General features: G+C 27.4%; 2 protein-coding genes across 4 annotated transcripts in view; one reads left to right on the top strand and one right to left on the bottom strand.

The window, feature by feature from the left end:
* Positions 1–957: 957 nt before the first annotated feature.
* Positions 958–7,730, bottom strand: LOC136081738 (uncharacterized). 2 transcript variants are annotated; one of them, XM_065799644.1, is made up of 4 exons: positions 7,410–7,730; positions 3,173–3,348; positions 3,007–3,083; positions 958–1,586 (listed from the first exon to the last, which is right to left on the bottom strand). In XM_065799644.1, exons 1-4 carry the CDS (start codon positions 7,636–7,638, stop codon positions 1,331–1,333), a joined length of 738 nt encoding a protein of 245 aa, XP_065655716.1. In that variant the 5' UTR covers positions 7,639–7,730; the 3' UTR covers positions 958–1,330. The 2 variants fall into 2 exon arrangements, with proteins under 2 accessions (XP_065655716.1, XP_065655715.1); XM_065799643.1 differs by having other exon boundaries at positions 3,173–3,363; positions 7,410–7,729.
* A 4,188-nt stretch (positions 7,731–11,918) lies between these two features.
* Positions 11,919–22,397, top strand: part of LOC136081739 (uncharacterized) — a 43,554-nt gene continuing 33,075 nt past the window's right edge. Inside the window, exon 1 of one of the 2 annotated variants that reach the window (XM_065799646.1) lies at positions 11,919–12,212. In XM_065799646.1, coding sequence (XP_065655718.1) covers positions 12,002–12,212 — 211 coding nt within the window. In that variant the 5' untranslated portion in view covers positions 11,919–12,001. The remainder of the gene's footprint in view (positions 12,213–22,397) is intronic. The other variant, XM_065799645.1, reaches the window with a different exon arrangement.

Raw genomic sequence — 22,397 nt, forward strand, 5'->3', positions numbered from 1 at the left:
ATTTTGTTTGTTGAAGTAAAAAGCCTATGGATTGTAGTTTACAAAATAATATTACTTACCAATAGACATATTGAATAAAATATGAAACTTATGGGCTTTAAAAACTAATAAATTACTTTGCCATTAAAAAAACACAAACTTCGACCCCTCGTAGGACTAATGATGTCAAATGATATTATTTTTTTTTCAAAACATGTATTGCACATTTAGAATAAATGGTTAGTTAAAGGGTATTGATGAATATATCGCTTTTGTAAAAACCTATTTAACCTATTCGCAGATGGCTGTGCAATTATTTATACAAGTTTATATTCTGTAGCACTGTAGAAAAAAAAAGAAAAAAAAAAAATATATATATATATGTATATATATGTATGTATGTATATATATATATATATATATGTAAATTATGTTAGTGTATTTTACAAATAGAGTGCTCAATGTTCTTAAAGAACAGAGCAATAATTAATTAGTAAAAAACACTTATCTAACTTTTATCTTCGACTTGGAGTTTCACCATTGCTGGATCATCAGGAAGAGTTCATATATATATATATATATATATATAATATATATATATATATATATATATATATATATATGTATATATTTATATATATGTATGTATATATATATATATATATATATATATATATATATATATATATATATATATATATATATATATATATATATATAATGAGACTTGCAGTATAAAAAGTAGAGTATAGAAAGCAGTACAGTACAGCACAAATACAGTATAGAAAGCAGTTTTTTTATTAATTTAAAGTATTTGAATCAAGGCTTGAATATTGATTGCTTTCCAACGGAAAAACTATTTTTGAGAGTAAAACTTGGGTGCGCTAAGGAAAGAGGAATAGAATGACGCGCTAAGGATAAAGGATACAATGACTTTGCGCTAAGGATAGAGGATAGAATGACATCTAAAAAAAACTATTGATTGATTATTGAAAATTTACTTATACAACTTTTACAATACTTTATACAATTATTGAAAATTTAAAAATTTACTTATACAACTTTTAACTTGCTTACATAATTTATGTACTTATGTTTATAAAACAATATCCTAGAATGTAATTTAGGCAGTAACAAAGATATTGTTAACGATAACATGTGTAACTTATTTAGCAACGAGTATTGATTAATCAACGACGAGATTTATCTAAGCTTGGTTCTATTAACTAACAGTTACGATTTAAACTCTAGTTTATTCTAACTCAATTCAAAATCACGTCTTTTCAAAAGCTTATTGTCGTTAAATAATAATTTACAACTTCATTTTGGTTAAAGAATTACTAGCTTCATCTCACTCTGGTGAATATATATTGTCAGTGTCGAAACTACAGTTAGAATAAGTGTTACTACTGAATGATCTCGTAGAGGAATCTAATGAACTAAAGCCAGAATCAAAACTTTGCCTCAAATATGTGCTACAATTTAAATTGTTTGTGTTTTCTTCGTTTGAAAACCTAAAGTCACGAGTCAAATAATTGGTGTTGAAAGCTTCGTCTTCATTTTGATTTCGAATTGTTTTCTGGATAATATCTAACTCTTTTAATATCCTAATAAACCAAAAATATAATGAAATATAAACAAACAAAAAAATCATTATGAAAATCATATTATAAACCTTTACGATATTCAAAAATAAAATATGAAAAACTTGACAAGATGAAAATAAACTTTTCTAGAACATCCTATAATTTTATCCAATTATAATAAACTTTAAAAGATATTTCAAATAAATTTTGTTTTACACACATTTAAAGTATTACAGTAAATTTCAAAGCAATTAAAAGGAAATTCCGAGTAATTACACCGTCTTTTGACGGTGTAATTACTCGGAATTTCCTTTTAATTGTTTAAAACTACACTTTTATATTATAGTAAAATAACAAAATTTTTTTGTTTTACGAAATAACTTACTAGGACTTTACATTTAATTATAAGATCCTTGACCTGTAGATGTTTATAAACTATACCCTTTCAGAAAGTTATGAAATTTTGAGTAATATTTTTCACAAAGTTTATTATTATAACTTTTTTATACTAAATTTTGCAAATGGAGAGCTTTTTTGCAAAATATACCTGTCATGTGATTTATCGAACAAACCACTACTCAAAGAAATTTACAGTAACTTTGATTAAAGATTCTTAAACCAACTGAAAAGATTAAAACCTTCTGTTTGTTGTTTTGTTTGGTTGAATGTTTGTTTGAATCTTAAAACTCGAGAGGAGTCGCAACTTTTTACAGAGAGACAAACAGCATTAGACAATGGCATCCCGAAGAAAAATATGAAAATAATCTCAGTTAGACTTAAAGTTATAGTAAAAAGTGTGATGATATGGTGAATCCAATGCAGGAAAACTGATAAAGGTTTTAGCGAGATCATGATTACAATCAAGTCCGTTTTATGGATTTTTCAATATACCAGTAAATAAATTAAGAAGTTTAAAAATATTTTCAAGGTAAAACGTTTTTTAAAGTTTGACGCATTTTTTAGTGGTTCTGTTTCAAATTTTGTTTCAAAAAGATCACAAGAAAAAAAATGATATTAGGAATGAAGTTTGATAAAAATATATCTAGATATTAATTTGAACAAACGCAACAGAAGAGAAGGTTTGCTGATTTGTTTTTCCAGTGCATTACAGAATAAGGAAAATGCCTTTGCATGCCTTCCCTAGGATGAAATGCTAAGGCACAACATCTTTTAAAAGCCAAAATGTGTATATATATATATATATATATATATATATATATATATATATATATATATATATATATATATATATACATATATATATATATATACATATACATATATATATATATATATATATATATATATATATATATATATATATATATATATATATATATATATATATATATATATATATATATATATATATATACTCACACAAAGTTCAGCATACAATACAATTAAAAAATAAATTGTATTAATGTTTCAATAAACTTACGGATTGTTGTCATCATAAGGGATAAATTTTGTAGGAGGTTTGAGTGTATCTTCAATATACTCATTATGGCTTGGACTCTATTTGAGAATAAAAAGGATTACTAATTTTAATCAGTATCAATTAAACAACTTCTTACAAATTTATCGCTTCGAAAAAATATACTCACAACTTTAATATGATCGCGGAGGACCTTAAGTAAACTTTTTTTTTGTTCTTCTGTCTGGAGGCATAAATAAAGCTCCCTTTCACAATTTTTTCCATTGTTTAATTGAGATAACTTTATGCAAATAACGTTTTTGTAACCTTTTTTTCCTTCTGGTACCTCTCTGAAGTCTGAATTATCTAGGACAAATTTTCCTAAAAAAATAGAATATTATAGTAAACTTCTCATGCCATACACCATACGCTATACACCATTTTGATGTAATTCTGGTTATTTTTTTAGAGACACAATTACTTTTAATAAATATCAAAAATCAGTTACTATACTAGGTCATCAGTAAAGTCAATAAATTAAATTTGTTTAATCATTTGAAATCAGACTGAACTAATAAACATGTAAAAAACAGAGTAAAACTTAAAATATTTTTTTTGTTATGTTGTTTACAAAATAAAACTTACGGATGCAGCAATTTTTGATGTTTGAGATCATATATATGTTTATACATATGCCAAATAAAGATGCTTTGCCAGGGTGGATGCAGCACTTTTTAAAGTTTGAGATAACTTCCAGGCATGGAGCAAACTCAAAACGTTTATTTATTTATAATGATTGAAGTCTGTGAACAAAAAGTCCTAGGTTTTTTCACGTTTGTGGCAAATTTTCACAACTCTCACGTTTGTGGCAATTGCCGCCTAAATTTGGCTGCAATTGCCATAAACGTGAGAGTAGCAAGGTGATAAATATTTTTTTTGCATTTCTCAACTAAGTTTTAAACTTCATACAACAATAATTCAAAAATTATGACCTTATTAAACTTGTAGCCTTCTCAAATTGATAGGGATTCAAACTTTAGACAGATTATGTACAGCATATATAAGTAAATATAAATCAGTTTTTCTTGGCGTTGACAAAAAAAAGATACGCCATCTCCCCCATCCTCCTCCTTTAAAATCTCTTTAGGACGACCCTGTCGTCTCAACTCTTAAGCCTTTGACCAATTATTGTTAGGTTGAATCTGTTTTCTACAACCACCACCATGCTTGTTGCTCAAGCAAACTATCACTATTTATTCATTCAACAAAGCTCTATCACTCGTGACTCGTCACTCAGCCTTTTACTGAAATATTCTCTAATGTTGGGCATTAAAAATTTTTTTTTATCTAGTTTTTTCCTTAAAATGTTTTACTTAAAGTTACTTTGGAATTCTCTACCTTCTTCATGCTTTCGTCCCTGTGAAAAATAGTCGCTTGTGATAGCTAACAGTTTTAACCAAAATTTGTGAACCTAAATTAACCATGCTATACTATTTTGAAAAGAATACACACAATAATTAGATATTTACAGAAAATTTTTTTAAAATTATATTTATTGTTTTTGGAGGCCTATTATTTATTTAATTATTCTGAAATAAGATCTTGTTTAGGGTTTTTAAGAATATCTACATTAGATTTTCGGACAAAACAAACTCGCAGTATTGATTGTTGTTACAATAAACATTTAGAGAGTAAATCAGTGAAATTACCTAGGGAAGAATTTATGAACTGCATCACTCCTTAAATTTTTTAACTTGATCTGGATACTTAATTTAACGAATAGTTACTCTTTTTGATTGAGCAAGTGGTTCTTCGAGTTTGTCAATTGGCTTTGTTTCTCTGCTTTAAAATTTATGATTAGGCTATCAAAGTAAAGACTAAGATAAAAACAGTTTAAACAAAATATAAGATGACATCAATTCTCTTGAGACAAAAAGTTTTAAACTCATTTACTCGTTTAGTTCAGAGAGGTTCTAGAGATTTACTCGTTTGGTTCAGAGAGGTTCAGTGTTTTAGAGATTTTTTGAAGAGTAAAAATTTTTTTTCATGCAAGTTGCAAACTGGCTTCAAAAAAATGATAACAAAATAGAAGAACTTATTTCTTTCAAGAAAAGAATTTGCATTAAACTTAGATAAAAGAATAAGATAATTTAGAAAAATTAGATGAAACAAAAGGTTGCTTCAAATCAGATAAAAAAATAAATATAATTTAAAAAGTTTAAACTCAGCTGTGTCATGAACCACCATATATGAAGAAAGTATTTATGCAAAATTTAAATTAGCATAGATAAGGATCAGAGATAAAAAGATCATTCAGATCATGTGACAAACTACTACAAGCCGTGATCAATTTTGGTGCAAAAATAACTTGATGTCATGTATATATATATATAAACATATACATGTATATATGCATATGTATGTATATTTAAATAATCTAAGTTTTTGCATGTACATGTATCTACATCTATTTATGGATATATATATATATATATATATATATATATATATATATATATATATATATACCTGTACTGTTATTGTAGTTGCCTTCATCTATTAAACATAAACTTTTACATGCATATTTATAAGTATAAAATCGTAGATCAAAATTAACATATCAGTTTTGTAAGCAGACATTACATATTTTTCTCTACACCAACCGGGTAAAAACCCCTGAATTAAAAAAGTTTCATTTGAGTCCCATGGAATATAACGTGCGTGCACAACGTTAAATAGTATTCAGAGAACTGTGTATTCAATTTAGACGGTTTAGTTACAAATATTTGTTTTATATTTAACTTAATTTATACCGTTTAGTAAAGTTATTCGTTTTATAATTGGTTAATATTTAGCTTAACTTAATTTCTACGGATAAGTACAGTTATTTGAATTACGCATAATTAAATTTGTTTCTTTAGTTTTCGGTTTCGAGTTCTTTCTATAGTAATATCATCTTTTTAGAATTAGTAGATTCTTTTATATTTAGTTTATATTTAGTTTATATGTAGTTTATAGTTAGTTTATATTTAGTTTATATTTAGTTTATATTTAGTTTATATTTAGTTTATATTTAGTTTATATTTAGTTTATATTTAGTTTATAGTTAGTTTATATTTAGTTTATATTTAGTTTATATTTAGTTTATATTTAGTTTATATTTAGTTTATATTTAGTTTATATTTAGTTTATATTTAGTTTATATTTAGTTTATATTTAGTTTATAGTTAGTTTATATTTAGTTTATATTTAGTTTATATTTAGTTTATAGTTAGTTTATATTTAGTTTATATTTAGTTTATATTTAGTTTATATTTAGTTTATATTTAGTTTATATTTAGTTTATATTTAGTTTATATTTAGTTTATATTTAGTTTATATTTAGTTTATATTTAGTTTATATTTAGTTTATATTTAGTTTATATTTAGTTTATATTTAGTTTATATTTAGTTTATATTTAGTTTATATTTAGTTTATATTTAGTTTATATTTAGTTTATATTTAGTTTATATTTAGTTTCTATTTAGTTTATATTTAGTTTATATTTAGTTTATAGTTAGTTTATAGTTAGTTTATATTTAGTTTATATTTAGTTTATAGTTAGTTTATATTTAGTTTATATTTAGTTTATATTTAGTTTATATTTAGTTTATATTTAGTTTATATTTAGTTTATATTTAGTTTATATTTAGTTTATATTTAGTTTATATTTAGTTTATATTTAGTTTATATTTAGTTTATATTTAGTTTATATTTAGTTTATATTTAGTTTATATTTAGTTTATATTTAGTTTATATTTAGTTTATATTTAGTTTATATTTAGTTTATATTTAGTTTATATTTAGTTTCTATTTAGTTTATATTTAGTTTATATTTAGTTTATAGTTAGTTTATAGTTAGTTTATATTTAGTTTATATTTAGTTTATAGTTAGTTTATATTTAGTTTATATTTAGTTTATATTTAGTTTATATTTAGTTTATATTTAGCTTAACTTACTTTATACGGTTTAATGGAGTTTTATATTTAGTTTTTTTTTTTTTTTATTTAACTTAATTTACAAGGTTTGTACAAATATTCATTTTTCATTTTGCGGTTTCAAAGTCCCCGCAAAACTCTACTAAAATTAACCCTCCCATTTATATCATCAAAACCAAAAAAAAAAGAAAAGAAATCGATGCACTCGATTGTAACATTCTATATCATGCTATTCATAAACATAAGAGCTTTGTACCAATACATGTACTGCAAATAACATTCAGGTTTAAAAAATCTAATAGAGTATTCACTTTTATACTTAAGCAAAACATATTAATAAAACGACCCTGTCCATATCTTATTATTGAATAAATAAACTAAAAGTTAAAAATGAGCCTTGTACATTTTTAACAATCGTTTTGACATAAAATATTTGCAACAAAATTACCTTTATAGACTCCAGCTTTATTTTCGCTTTTGCGTTTGTAATAGTTAAAGACTAACTGATTGCAATTATTTTGGCTTTGACTATAATTTAAAGGCAATGAAACCGTTTTATGAAGAGAAGTTTTCTTTGGCATTTCGTTTTTTTCCCAGCAAACTGTGCAAAATCTTTTCCGAAATTTTTTATTAATGTCTGAACCTGATTTTTTGATAACACCTTCAAACAAAGACATCTTGATTTATATATTAAAAAAAAGTACTTTGTAAACGCTAAAGTTTATATTAAATAAGTCTACTGACACTGATGAAAGTTGTATTAACTTTAACAACGAAAGTATTAATTCGTGACAAAAAAAAAAAAGCTTTTGTTCAAAATTTTATTTTTAATAGGTTGGTATTTGCATTTAAACAAAAGATAATCTTTAAAAGTGTTTTATATAGTTGTAAAAAGCGTGAGCTTGTGCACCTAGAATTTATTTAATAATTGTGTTGTGCAGAAGTTAGAGAGGAAACCTCTGTATAATAATGCGGTATTAAAAATTTGAATGTTATACAGAAAATAATTCTCAATGAAAGCGAATAAAGTTTTTACTTAAAATAGCATTTGTTTTTATTTAGCCTTTGTTTAGTTTCCGTACCCTCGAAGAGCGATGAGAAAGTTTTTTAAGTTTTTGTGTTTCTTAAGTGACTAGTCTGGTTCATAGAGTTAACCAGACCAGTCACTTAAGAAACTCATAGAGAAAAGAAAACAGACTAAATAGTGGTCTAATTGCTTTTCGCACTTCTTTCTTTCTAACTCGATTATTACCAGCATTCACTTTAACTTTTTTTGCTCTTCTACTTTAGTTATTTAGGAGTTCCAAGAAGTCCTTACACAGAATACTGCGGAATAGCATTTAAAAAGGAAGTTTAGGCCTCTGTTTATACAAATGTTGCTTATATGGCTAGAGCCAACCTAAAGTTGTTTCGTAATGACGATATGCATGACATAGTTAATATAAGAATCTTGCATAGCAAGAATTATCTTGTTATCCAGGGTTCTTGTCTGTGTTAACATCATCTGTCGCAACGAGGCGGTAATCAGCGTGAAAATTGATATAGTCTTCTGTTGATTTGTAAATAAAGTAGCAGTTGAGTTCTGGTTTGTTTATTGGCTCTTAAATAAAAAAATTTATGTCATGCTTTAGAAGAAGGTCTAGTATATTGTACTGACAGCCAATATATTATGTTTACTGAAAGACCTTGCACAAGTAATCATCTTGTATGAGCTTTCACGTGCAAACGACCAGTATTTACTGCGGTCGTGTCACAAATTATCTTGTAAATTTTTACCCAAACATTATATTCGTCAATTAGTTGATGTAGTTTCTAGTGAATGGCCGCGCCAGATTTACTCTCACTCACATAAGACCTAGTTTGACTTAGGTTGTCATATTTTTAGCAGAACTACTTTATCTTTGAAGATTTTAAATAATTTTGATATTCATTATCTGTCCTTCAAAGATTACTTGTTTCCAAACACCCTCCTGACTTGGTACCGGCTTATTATGATTCTGTTTAGGTATGGTTGTAAGAAGATCATTTATTTTATGTCCAAAAATGTTATTTTTCAGTTCTAGCAAATCTGCTATTTTAGTGCATGCTCATTGGTATTTCGGTTTACATTTAGGAAAAGATGATATAGACGAAGAGACTGACAATTTGTCGAGCTTTTGATAGTGGGATTTGTTTTTTTGTGTGGATTGATTCTAAAGGAATTTTTTTTCACCATTGAGTAACCTTTTTTCCTCCACTTTTAACTTGCTCCTTGTGGAGTTCTTTATCCTCAATGCTTTTCGATTTTCCTTTAATGTTGCTAACGTAAAATAACAAAGAAAGTGCAGCAGTGAATTTATCAGATGGTTTCCTTTTGTTTTTGTTATATAGAACAATGAGACTACTGAGTTTCTTTTTGATTTGAGATTTTATCGGCATTCGTGTGTGAGCAAAATTAAATAAAAAGGTTGGGGAAGTTTTTCAATTTTTATTTTATATTGGTGTTGCTACTGTCATCTGCACACAGTTGCCCCTCGAATGTAAGGGGTTTCAGTTTCGTTACGATAAAAAATGATAATAGTTATTACCTTTGCACATAGATATGTATATATATATATATATATATATATATATGAATATATATATATATAAATATATATATATATATATATATATATATATATATATATATATATATATATATATATATATATATATATATATATATATATATATATATATATATATATATATATATATATATATATGTATGTATATATGATGATCTAAGAAGTTTCTATTACTTATTTTAATAGAAACTTCTTAGATCATCATCAAAAAGGTGATTTGTGGTTTGCATACACATGTAAAATTTAAACTGACAATAAACAAAACTATTATCAATGGAATTTGGCACAAGAAAATAAGTAAATTTAAATAAAAAAAGTTTTTTTATGTTATAAGCATAAATAATTTTATAATAAAATTAACTTTAAAATATTTTAGTCGGATTGGGTATTAGACAGTCGGGTATTAGTACTTTTTTTTTCTTCTTTTAAATATCTTTACTTTCAACAAGGCTGCAAGCAGCCACTATTAGAGTTGAAAATTACTAGAAGAGAAAATATGAAGTTCATAAAGCAAGATAAAGATTAAGAGACGACTTAAAAGATTGCAAGTTTTATGAGTCAGAAAAACAAGATGAAAGAAACGAATTAAAAAGAACTGATGTTCAAGGAAAAATACTAAATAAAAACTGTTTTTGGAGCACTTAGGAACAGTGACAGTAAAATGATGAGACTTGATTGACTGACGAGAAATACGAGAATGAATTTTAGTAGATGACACAAAAGACGCTACGTCTTTAGAGCAGCCCCCATTATAGTACTTATAGAAAAGAGAAAGAGAAGCACCATTACGACAATGTGACAAAGGCTGGAAGTTGGCTGCAAGAACAAGTCAACTATGTTTACAATGCGATTTTGCAGCTTGTCTAAAAGAGAAACGACATCATTCAAAGATCCGCTCCAGATATGGCAAAAATATTCCGTACAAGAACGGATTTATAGAGATAAGAATAGAATTCGGCGTGAGAAAGTGGCGAGCATGATAAAGAGATGCAACCTTAGCAGATGTTAATTTAGCTATGGGTTTAATATATTATTTCGAAGAAAGATCAGAAGGAAGAGTTAATCCTAAAAAACGAAGGATAGATAACTCATCGAGTACATTACCGTTCATAAATATAGGAAGATTTAGACTGCTGCGATTACAGTTAGCTGAAAAATATTATGCTTTATTTGAGTTAAAGTTCACCAGCCACTAAGAGTCCCATGCTGTAAAAAAGTATCTTTTTTAAGCTCAAATGTCCAAGAAATTCTAGAATGTTGGCTTCTTACCAAGGTAAGATTAAGTAGTAGTATTATCAACAAACAATGCTACCTTAGATGTGAGAGTTTCTGGTAGATCATTAATATAAATTAAAAAAATTATAGGGCCAAGGGAAGAACGTTGAGGAACCCGTAAAGTTACTGGAAATGAATAAGAGTGCAGTCTAACAAGGATTGCTTTGATAAAACAATTGAAAAGGAAGGATTCAATAATCTTAAAGATAATACTTAATAGTATTAAGGAACATCTTTAAGATTATTGAATCCTTCCTTAACAATTGTTTTACGGTGTATTAAGTTAATACACCGTAAGAAGAGAGGTTATAGAGAAGACCAGCATGCCAAACTTTATCAAATGCTTTAGTAATGCCAAGAGAAATATTCTTAACCTCTCCATATTTATCTAATGCACAATGAAACCTATCGGTTATTATCGTTAACAAATTAGCAGTAGAACGGGACGACCGAAAATCTATATTAATGATCAGAAAAAAGTTATTAGGTTCAAGATGAGAGATTAAGTGTTAGTTAATTTAAGACATCAAAACCTTGCTCATGATAATGAGAAGACTAGTGAGACGGTAGTTAAACGAGTTAAGCCGTTCTCCAGAATTTTTTGAAAATAAGGATAACACATGCCGCTTTCTAGAAAGCTGGAAAACAAGACTCTGATAACCACTTAATCTTATATAATCTAATTATTATAACTCATATAATCTTCAAATTTTGGAATAGGCAATTTTATGTTAGAGTGCGAAGCAACAGCAAACAATCTTGAAAAATACTTTTAAAGAAAACATTTCTAAATGAACTTTTTTATTTTACTTTTATCCTTTTTTATTCTTGCTTGATTTTAAACTACCTTTTTCTTTTTTTTTTTACTTTTTTTTCCGTTTAGGGGGTTTGTGCGGAAAGGAGGAAAGGGTTGTTAAACAACAACGATGTATAAACTATCATAGCTATATAAAAACGATGGCTATTTTTCATAATACAACTTAAATTTTGTTTAATCTAAAATAGCCGATTAATTTCTATTTTAACGTTTGAACAATGGTTTTAAATTTGTGGCGACTTTCGGTGATTAAGTTAATATTTCTATCATTGGTGTCAGTAGAGTTGAATAAAACAAAGTGCAGCGCTTCTAAAGTAGAAACAAAGTCAATAAAATAAAATGTCTTTGTTTGAAGGAGTTCTAAAAAAATCAGGTCCAGATATAAATAAAAAATTTCGGAAAAGATTTTGCAAAGTTTTTTGGGAAGAAGAAGACATTATTCCACGTGAAAGAACATTTTCGTTGCCTTCATATAAAAGTCCAAACACTTGCAAGCAGTTAGTCTTCACCTACTATAAGCACAAAGATAAAAAAGTTGAAGACTATAAAGGTTATTCTGTTATAAATGTTTTATGTAATATGATTATTAAAGATGAAAGCGTTTTGTTCACTTTCTATTTTTAATTTGTTTATTCTAAAATATGATATGGAATAAGTCTGTTTTTTAAATATCTTTAAGTAAGTAAACTAAATTCTTCTAATTTATTGTTATACATTAGAGTTAATTGCGCTGGAGGCTTTCATGCAAGTGTCAATTTTTAAAAATAGCATGAAAATTGAATGCTCTGATGGAGTGTGTCGATTTTGTATTTCGCTTTTAAAAAAATGATAGAGAACAGGGGGTTAAGGAAGTGTAAATTTGAATAAAGAGTTTTTCAGGCTTTATGAAAGCGCAAATTAAAGTTTTAAAAATCTATGACTTTTTGGAAAACAGTAAGATCAATACCAAAGAGGCGGCGTTGTTGGTATTCAAATTTCGTTGCGTTCAAACAAGACTTTATGAACATAAAAGTATCTTATAAAAAATCATAAAAGTTCTCTTATAAAAAAAAGTATTTTTCTTATTGCAAATCATAAAAGTATCTTATAAAAAATCATAAAAGTTCTCTTATAAAAAAAAGTATTTTTCTTATTGCAAATCATAAAAGTATCTTATAAAAAATCATAAAAGTTCTCTTATAAAAAAAAAAGTATTTCTCTTATAGCAAAATAACGATTTTACTAAAACCAAAAATTAGTGCTCAAGGTATAAAACAGAGCGAAAGATAAGCCTCAGGGGGTCTCAGAGTCATAGTATATATATATATATATATATATATATATATATATATATATATTTATATATATGTACATATATGTATATATAATAATAATAAATGCAAGATAAAATTATTATATATATATATATATATATATATATATATATATATATATATATATATATATATATATATATATATATATATATATAATAATTTTATCTTGCATTTATTTTGTTACATAAAACATTTTTAGCCTTAAAAATAAAAGAGTTAGACTCTGAAAAAATAAACATAATTGTTTGAAGACTAACTTATTTAAAAAAAAAAAAAGCATAAATATAGATAACATTATTATCAGCATTCTTATTTATATTCACAAAAGTATACGCACAATGTAGATGTGTTTTTTACTGATATTTATAAGCATGCTGATGTTAATGTTATTACATATATGTTTGAGATTTATTTTATTTAATTAGGTTGTGGATTCCGTATGTATACATTTATGTTCAATAATTGGATAAATATACAATTATAACAAATGTATAGATACGTTTGAATACACAAATGTAGATACATACATTAATCTACATTAATATATGAATATATATATACATATATATATATATATATATACATATATATATATATATATATATATATATATATATATATATATATATATATATATATATATATATATATATATATATATATATATATATATATATGTATATATATATATATATATATATATATATATATATATATATATATATATATATATATATATATATATATATATATATATATATAACCCCTAACTGGTTGTCAGAAAGTTTTTCCGTATTTTGTTGACAAAAAGTAAAAACTAAAATGCAAGACCGGAATTTTTTTTTTTTATAACTTGATAGACTGTCTGCCCCAACCAAACCCTCAGTCGATGTAGCTGCACTCCCTTGCGGGTTAGGCTATAATATAGTCGATGTAGCAACACTCCGTTGCGAGTCAGGCTATAAGATAGTCGATGTAGCAACACTCCATGCATGATTTACAGTAAAAATAATTAAAATAATTAAAGCATTTTATTAAAAAAATAGAAATAAAAATACTGTTTATATTATTAAAAACATTCAGAATGTTTTTAAAAACATTCTGGTCAATTAAATTTGCGTTTTTGCTGTTTTTTTAAAAAACGATTAATTTGTAATGAAATTAATGGTTAAACTAAGCATCTGCGTATCGTTATCGAAATATCGAAAGTAACCGATATGTTTTACGATAATGGGTTTCGATATGAATTGCTATGATCCGATATGTTTCAATATGATTCCGATAAAATATTGTTTGGGTTTCGATATGCACGATATTAGTATCGCTTTTAGCGATAAATATCGCATAATATCGCTGAAAAATGTATAACGATATTTTTTGAGTTTCGATATGATTCGATACGCTCCGACAAAATATCGTTTGGTTTCGATATTTTACAATATTTTGTATAAGATATAGGGGAAAGGCGCCTATGATGGCATAGCGCCTATGATGGCATACCGGTCATATTTCCATTAAAATTGGTTTTGGTAAAAAAATGATTAGACCTACATGACTATACTGACTTTACATTAGTTTTAGTGAAAAAACGTCCCTTGTGCACAAGTATTGTTTTTATAATCAACAAAAATCAATTTTGGGATGTGCTGATGTAGTTTTATTTCCTTCATATATTTAAGATTGTGATTTTACTATTAACTGTGCAGAAATGAAATTTTTATGCATTTTATATTCAAGTTTTGTGCATTTAGTGAAATAGTTACTTTAATTTTATCTTTTGAACAAAGCAGACACAGCTTGTTTTAATGAAAACGATGACCTTTACCCATGATGGCATACTGACGAGTTGGGGGTGTTGAAATATTGACGAGTTGGGAAAACCTCTTTTTTTTATAAGAAAAACTTATTTTTAAGTAAAGTTAAAAGAAAGCGATGCTCCAAAATTTTTTTTTTTGGTCCAAAAAATACGTAAAACGCAATATATCCTATGCGCATGCGCAAAATTTTACAATGCTGGTGTGTAGCATGAAATGGTAAATTAGGATGGTTTCGAGTAATTTCTGGCTTTTCTGAGGGAAGACTCTAAGGTTAAATGAAATCATTACGTTACCCTCGATCCTAACTAGCCCCATTCTCCCCTATGCCATCATAGGAGCAGTGGTTGCTTATGATGGCACGCTTGTGCTTTTTTTTACAATAAGAATAACTTATAAAAAAAGTATAACTGATAAAAACTCCCAGGGTAATTATTGTTCTAGATGTAACAAGGAATGTATCCATTTCAAAACTTTTATTATTGGTCTTCAGGATACTGAATAATGCAGCTTCAAAGTTAAGTATGCCATCATAGGCGCCTTTCCCCTAACTAAATGTTAAGTTGTTTTATATTAGATATTTTACAATATTTTGTATTAGATACAACTAAATGTTAAGTTAAGTTATATTGCAATATATTTTCTCAATTTATCGATTAAAATATTGATAAAAATTAATAATCGCCTAATTATGAATGCCATTTTTTAGATTAAATTGTTAAAAACGGCTTAGGCGGTTAGGAGAACAATCCAACTGTTTAGTTTTTTTAATGAAAACATACCGTGGTGTGACCTAACAAAGTTCTATACTTTTAGAAAGTCCTAATTTAGGAAATGACAAATTTTGTATATATAAAAGAAACATTTGCGGAAAATAATTTTGTTGTTTTAAACTTGATATATGGGGTCATGATGATTACCTAAATATATTGTTATTATTATCAAATATATTTATTTTTGTTATTATTATTAAATATATATATATATATATATATATATATATATATATATATATATATATATATATATATACATATATATACATATATATATGTATATATATGTATGTATATATATATATACATATATATACATATTCGCGTCACCTATCTTGTTATGTATTTCTAAGCTCTAAATGGCCGCAAAATATTGTCTGTCTGATGATAGCCTTACTATTATGAAAAATAACATTCATAAATTATTTTATTCAGCCCTTTTATTTTTTTCCTCACGATTTTAATGCTGCAAAGGAACTTAAAATATATGAAAAGTAACTTTAGTAACACAATCAGCCAAACATAATAATTCCCCTTAAATAAAAATGTTAATGTCTTGAAATGTTGAACAACCAACATAAAAAAATTAATGATGACGAAACGAAGAGCCAAAAGGAGATTTTTCTTGATGCGTTTAAGGCCTGAAAATAAAACCGTACTATTAACCGTACTGTTAACCGTACTATTAACCGTACTATTAACCGTACTATTAACCGTACTGTTAACCGTACTATTTTTATCAATATCTTCATATTCATTATTTTTCCAAACATTGCATACTTTTTCTTACAAAGATTTTAATTGCTAAAAGTTATACTGGAATGAGTTGTGTTTATAAGATTTTGGTATAAGAATAAGACTATTAGATGTTTAAATATTTCCAGCGAATAAATACCTGCACCTTAAAGTTGCCTTTGTTTGAATTCAGGGTGATGTGTAATCATCATTATCATCAAAACTCTGACTTGAACCACTGTAGACCTGATCAAGTTGATCTTCATCATCTTCTGAATCAATTTCTTCAAATTGGCTATGAGATGCATTGCGCTTAACTGGAGTTGAGATTCTGCTCGAGGTGGAAGCAGACATGGAACTGTTCATTGAAGAGTCTAAATCTCTAGAGCTGGCTGCTCTTTGATGCTGATCAGACTTAGATGGAGCTTCAAGTTGACCTGAATAACATTGTTTCAGCATTTTTACTCTTCTTGATACTTTGTATCAAAATATGATAGGATATTTCCTAACATTTTATTTTTCATGCAAATTTTTTCCTAAAAATTTGCATGAAAAATAAAATCTCACTTTTTAAATAAACCTTTTGACAGTTCTAAAATTTTTTTTTGATTTTTAATTAAATTTTTTTAATTTAATTTTTCAAATTAAAGTAAAATCAAAAATCAAATTAAAAGAATCAAAAAGATAAATTTGTTACAGCAACCGACAAACCCTCTAACAAACTGCATTTACCTGATTCAAGTTGTAAATCCCACTGAATTATGACTTTGCTGCTGTTGTGATGTATCAAGGGTGTACGACTCGCGGATTTTAGTGTAATTCGGTCAACGGGAATTATGGGATGCCTAGTACAGCCAGATTTATAAACAAATATACTTTTACAAAGACAACTTCAGGTTTAATTTACTTTAAAAGCAAATGCTTTGTTTCAACAGCGCTGATGGAGCTGAAATATAATAAATAATTTAAGCATAGTAGTATATTAATAGTTTTTTATACTATTACGTTTGTTATTTTTTTGAATAAAAAAAGTGGCATTATATTTAACGTTGGTAAAAGTAAGTAATAATTATGTTTTTTCTATTTATTTTAAAAAGAAATACACAACTGTCATAAGTTTTATTGAATTATGCATTACTGTTTCTGATATGCACATTTCAATTCTTAACTGCCCTCTACAGTATACAAGTAGGTTTGCAACATAACTGTATGATAGTAACAAATAATTTCAATTAAGTTTCTTTCAACTAAGTATATAATCTACTTATGAATAACACGAGCCATTTTCTTAGGACATTTTTTTTTACGTGGAGCTATGTTGTGATTGTAAAACTTGACATAATAATAAATCCGCATATCAACAAAATTGTGGATCAGTTTTTTTTCCAAATGCAATGCATGTTCAGGATGAAGATTATAAATGAAAGTAAATTTGCAGTCTTTCTTAATTGCTTCAATAATAGTTCCTGCTAGGTATTTGTATGCAAATATTTTCTTAATGTGCATAAGAAAAATGGCTTCCATAGTTTGTACAGCTTTATACAAGAAAGAATTTGGTTGTAAATAATTAATTCTTCCATTACAATTCTTGATACTTATAAACTCTTCATAAGGATTACGAGAGATTTCAGAAGGTGGCTGAGACAAAATATTTCTGCATAATTGACATAAAGTAACTTTTTGGATTAGCCAACCAGCAAGATAACACAGAATCGGTTCTACAGTTTCAGAATAAATTTGTAAAACTGAACCCTGAATTTGCATTGGAGGATTTACATTACATTTGTGTGCTAAATTTGTTTCTAAAATTGTTGAATAGTGAATTATTCACTATATTACTTTTTTCATTAATTAGATTAACACATGTTTCTAAAGTTATTGCTACTGTGAAATCTGATTCTGAAACACAATTTGTGTTTGACTTAGTTTGCTCAGTAGATAAAAGAACCAAAGCATTTTGGTATGCAGATTTAAACTGTTTTGACGTTGGTCTGTCATTCCAACCGCCTTTACTTCGTATTATTGAGAAAAAATTTTCAATGCAGTCTTGATTAAAACGGGATGTGCAAATAAATGGAAAACCTTCTGCAAGAAACTCTCTGGATAATAGTATAATGTTGTTTATTGTTGTTATTAGTCCCCAATGTCTGGAAATACCAGTCTGCCTCCTAGCTTTTTCAAAATACCATGTTGAAATCCAATTTTTGATTTCTTCCAAGTATTTTATAGTCTCTCCTTCAGTTAATGCACATCTAGCTGGTTTGTCGGCAAATAACTTTCTAGAATTCATCATATCAAAAAGAGTGTCAATTTTTTTAAAGAACTTACATGTTGCCAAAGCATCTGATGGTAAAAGCTTTGCAATTATATACAAGGACATAGCTGCTGAAACTTGATGGCTGAAAACTTGTGTTGCCAATTTTACTCGCATAGATAATAATGGTCCAGGTTCCAGGTGGCTTTCTGTCAACTTTGGTGCAAGTCGAACTGGGTTTTGCTTGTCTATATTATACAAAGAGTGTAAGTATTTCCATGACACAGTTTTTCCATTTGTAGTTATATCATGCCGAATCAAATTATTTCGTAGATTTTTTATCAAGTGTGGAGGATCAAAGATTATGTACACTTTTGCTTGAGCTGTAGGATGAGATATATATGGAGTTGTTTTACTGAATCCTAGTAACTTTAAAGCTGAAATATTGGTTGTATGTTGGTCACACACTAAAGCTCGTACAATTAATCCAGTTGAGTGCAGTTTATCGATGGCTTCCAATATTATTTTTGTTTTTCTGAACGAACACAACTGTTGCTATAAAAATATGCAACAGGCTGCTTCCACTTTGTGGCAATACCGCGAATCATTAAAACTAAAGCTTGATTTAATGGCTTTCCATCTTCTTGAATGCCTATAATATGATCAAGATCTCTTTCATAATCTATATGTTGCTTGATTGACATCTCATCAAATACAAGACAACAATTGCGATCACGGACATTCATATAATCAACTCGCATTTTGAGTAATGCAAAAACTTTTGCAGAAAATCCAGGCTGTAATTTTCCAAATGCTTTTGACAAGAAAGCAAGAAGTGTTGTCTTACTTGGCAAAGTAAAAAATTCTCTCAAGCAGCGAAATGCCTGTGGACTATGATACATAATCCGTAGCGAAAGCAGTTTATCATGAATTGTCCATCTCTTTCCTTGTTTTGTTCGTTTGTTCATTCTGAGTTGACTCTCAAAAAATTTAACTTGATCTTTGGACAGGTATCTCTTTGCAAGTTCACTAATATGCTCAATTGATCCATTGCATTTTTTTTTATGCGCTTTTAAAAACAACATTTTTTTTTTTTAAATAAATTTTCACACGGTTTAAGTGTAAGGCTTTTTGAAGCTTTCTCAATTTTTTTTATAGTTTTTTCCTTATCATCAGATTCTTTTGAATGTGCAGTGTCTGCACTATGAAAAATTGTTAACTCTTCAGACTGATTACTTGTGGTTTTTTTACTTTTTTTTCTTGGCTGAACTAGAAATCGTTCTATAGGTGCTTTTTTTTATAGGTGCATAGTTAAACTAGAAGAATAAAGTCATAAAATTGTAAAAATAATTAAACACAAAAATGTTAGAGGCACATTGGTGCAGTAGCATAGCGAAACGGGGATTAAGGGCCTTTTCCTTAGAGCGCAAACGATTAAAGAGGCGCCAAAAAAAATGCTTGTCTTTTTATAAAAAGCTTTTTTCTGAAAAAAAAATTGTTTTTTGTTATAAAAAGGCCCTTTTTTGCTCTTTTGGACACGGGCGTTAATGACCCTCGCTATGCCACTGCATTGTGAATACAAATGCAGCTGTTGCCACTGCATTGTGAATACAAATGTCTATATATTTGCTATGCCACTGCATTGTGAATACAAATGTCTATGTATCCTACTATAACTATAGTTTCCATCAAATGATCAACATTAAAAGTTGCCAAACAACTTTTTTTAATTGGAATTTGACAGAAAATCTACTAACAAAGTAAAGTCTCCCAATTTTTTAGTCAATTATAATTTACTTGAAGGAAATCAAAAAATAAAATATTTTTTACTGATATAACCAATACCATTGGTTATATCAGTAAAAAATATAATAGCCTAAATCATTGCATTAAGTACTTACTCCGAGAAGATTTTTTGTAAGTTTTCAGCAGTCTGTGGGACATCAGTTGGCTCACAACACCACAAAAATCTCCGTATTTGGTAGTTACTGTTGATGTAATGGACTGTGATGGAATTATACTTGTCCCATGCTGGAGAGGACCATCCATCTGTGGTGAAACCAATGCGAAAAACCATTTTGATCTCTGAAAAGACGATGTCTTTCACAGCTTTTTGGCAGCCTCATATACAATGGGAAGTTTATTCTGAGCGCAGGTCCTTGCAGAACGAAGTGTGTACTAAACATAATTTAAAATAATTTGAATCACAATAACACCTGGCATTCGAAGCTTACTTTACTCGAGTAGTTGTTAGCATAAATATTGGAATAGAACTCTAATATACCTGAGGACAAATTGCTTGAAAAATTTGTTGAATCGGTGGGAGTTCCATAAAGTGAAATAAAACATTTGAGTTTGCAAGGTCTAGGCACACTTCATAGTCAAATCTTAATTGCATAGGATCTTTCGACTTCAGCTTTAGAAAATGTGTTGGCTTTCTGAATTTCCCGCGCTGTTGAAAGTAACTACCAGCTCCAGTTCCTAGATATATTTTTAATTGCTTATCACAAGAGCTTAAACTCCTAAAAGCAGTTTTGAATGTTTTCAGAATCATTAAGTATTAAAAAATGATTACCTCCTATTGATGCTAAAAACTCAAATTTTTTCCCAGAAGTAGCTTGTTGAGACTTTATTTCTTCCTCCTGCCGCAAAACTTCATTATACACAGTTTTGTGTTTGCACTTGAGGTGTGACTTCATGCCAGTTGCAGAAGCATTTGGTCTAGCGATTCTTTTAGAGACGACATCTGGACATTGTTTCACAAATCAACTTACATTTGATTTGTGAAACATTTTTTGAAGTCGGTTCAACATCTTCAAAGTTATTCCACCAGAGCTTTTGCCTTTTGCGACCAGGTGGGAGTCTAGTTTCTGCAAATTTAAAAGAAATCATTTACAAGTTCAAAAAGTAACAATATCAACTTTATAGTATTAATTAGTCTACTTTAGGATCCCAATTTTACGATCTTATAATATAACTTAAAGATGAACAAAACAATTTTAATTACTGCTTGGAGCTTATTTAAAAAAATTACTCTGGGTTATAAATCATATTTATTCAAAAAAAGAGAAAAAAATAAACAAAAAAACTATACCAGCCATTTTGTGGATCAACCTTTGATCCTAAGGCAAAAAATGAATCTGATACTAGATGCAAAATCTAAAAGAGTGAAAATAAATTGTAAACATTTTTTGCTAGTTTTTTACATTTTTATGTTTACAAACTTAGAGTGTGTAGTTGCAAAAATTGTGTGACTCTACTTTTTTGAGAAAAAAAAATTGAGCCACACAATTTTTGTGAAAAAAACATAAACTTTAAGTACTCTCTTAAAATTTGCGCTTTTGAAATTTAAGACTTCAGGCTTAGCACTGTGAAGAAACATTTCCTTCACAAGCTAAATAAAAAATGAATCATAAAACTCACTTTTTTATTGCATTTGATTATGAATCTTTCAAAAATTGAAATTTTCTTTTGACTTAGGCAACTCAGAAAGTTTAACTTGTCACGCTTTAATATTGACACGCTTTAATATTGTTTTGACACGGAATTCCGTGTCAATTCTTCCGCGGAAGAATTATTTATTACGTAATAAAAAACCATGACTGTAAAACAATAAAAAAACCTAATTTGTACTAGTTGGCTGGAAAGAATTAGGCTGTCTAAAATTAAAGTTAAAATATAATTTTAGAATTATCAAAGTTTAAAATTTTAGTTAATTAAACGTTTATTGTGTAAATACTAAGTAGATAGCAATTCAACATGAAATATTTTTTGAATCGGGTAAAATCGGTTGTACCCGAGAATGAACCACAAAATTTTTAAGATGATTTTATTTAATAA

Source organism: Hydra vulgaris, chromosome 06, assembly GCF_038396675.1.
Source record: "Hydra vulgaris chromosome 06, alternate assembly HydraT2T_AEP".
NCBI lineage: Eukaryota > Metazoa > Cnidaria > Hydrozoa > Anthoathecata > Hydridae > Hydra > Hydra vulgaris.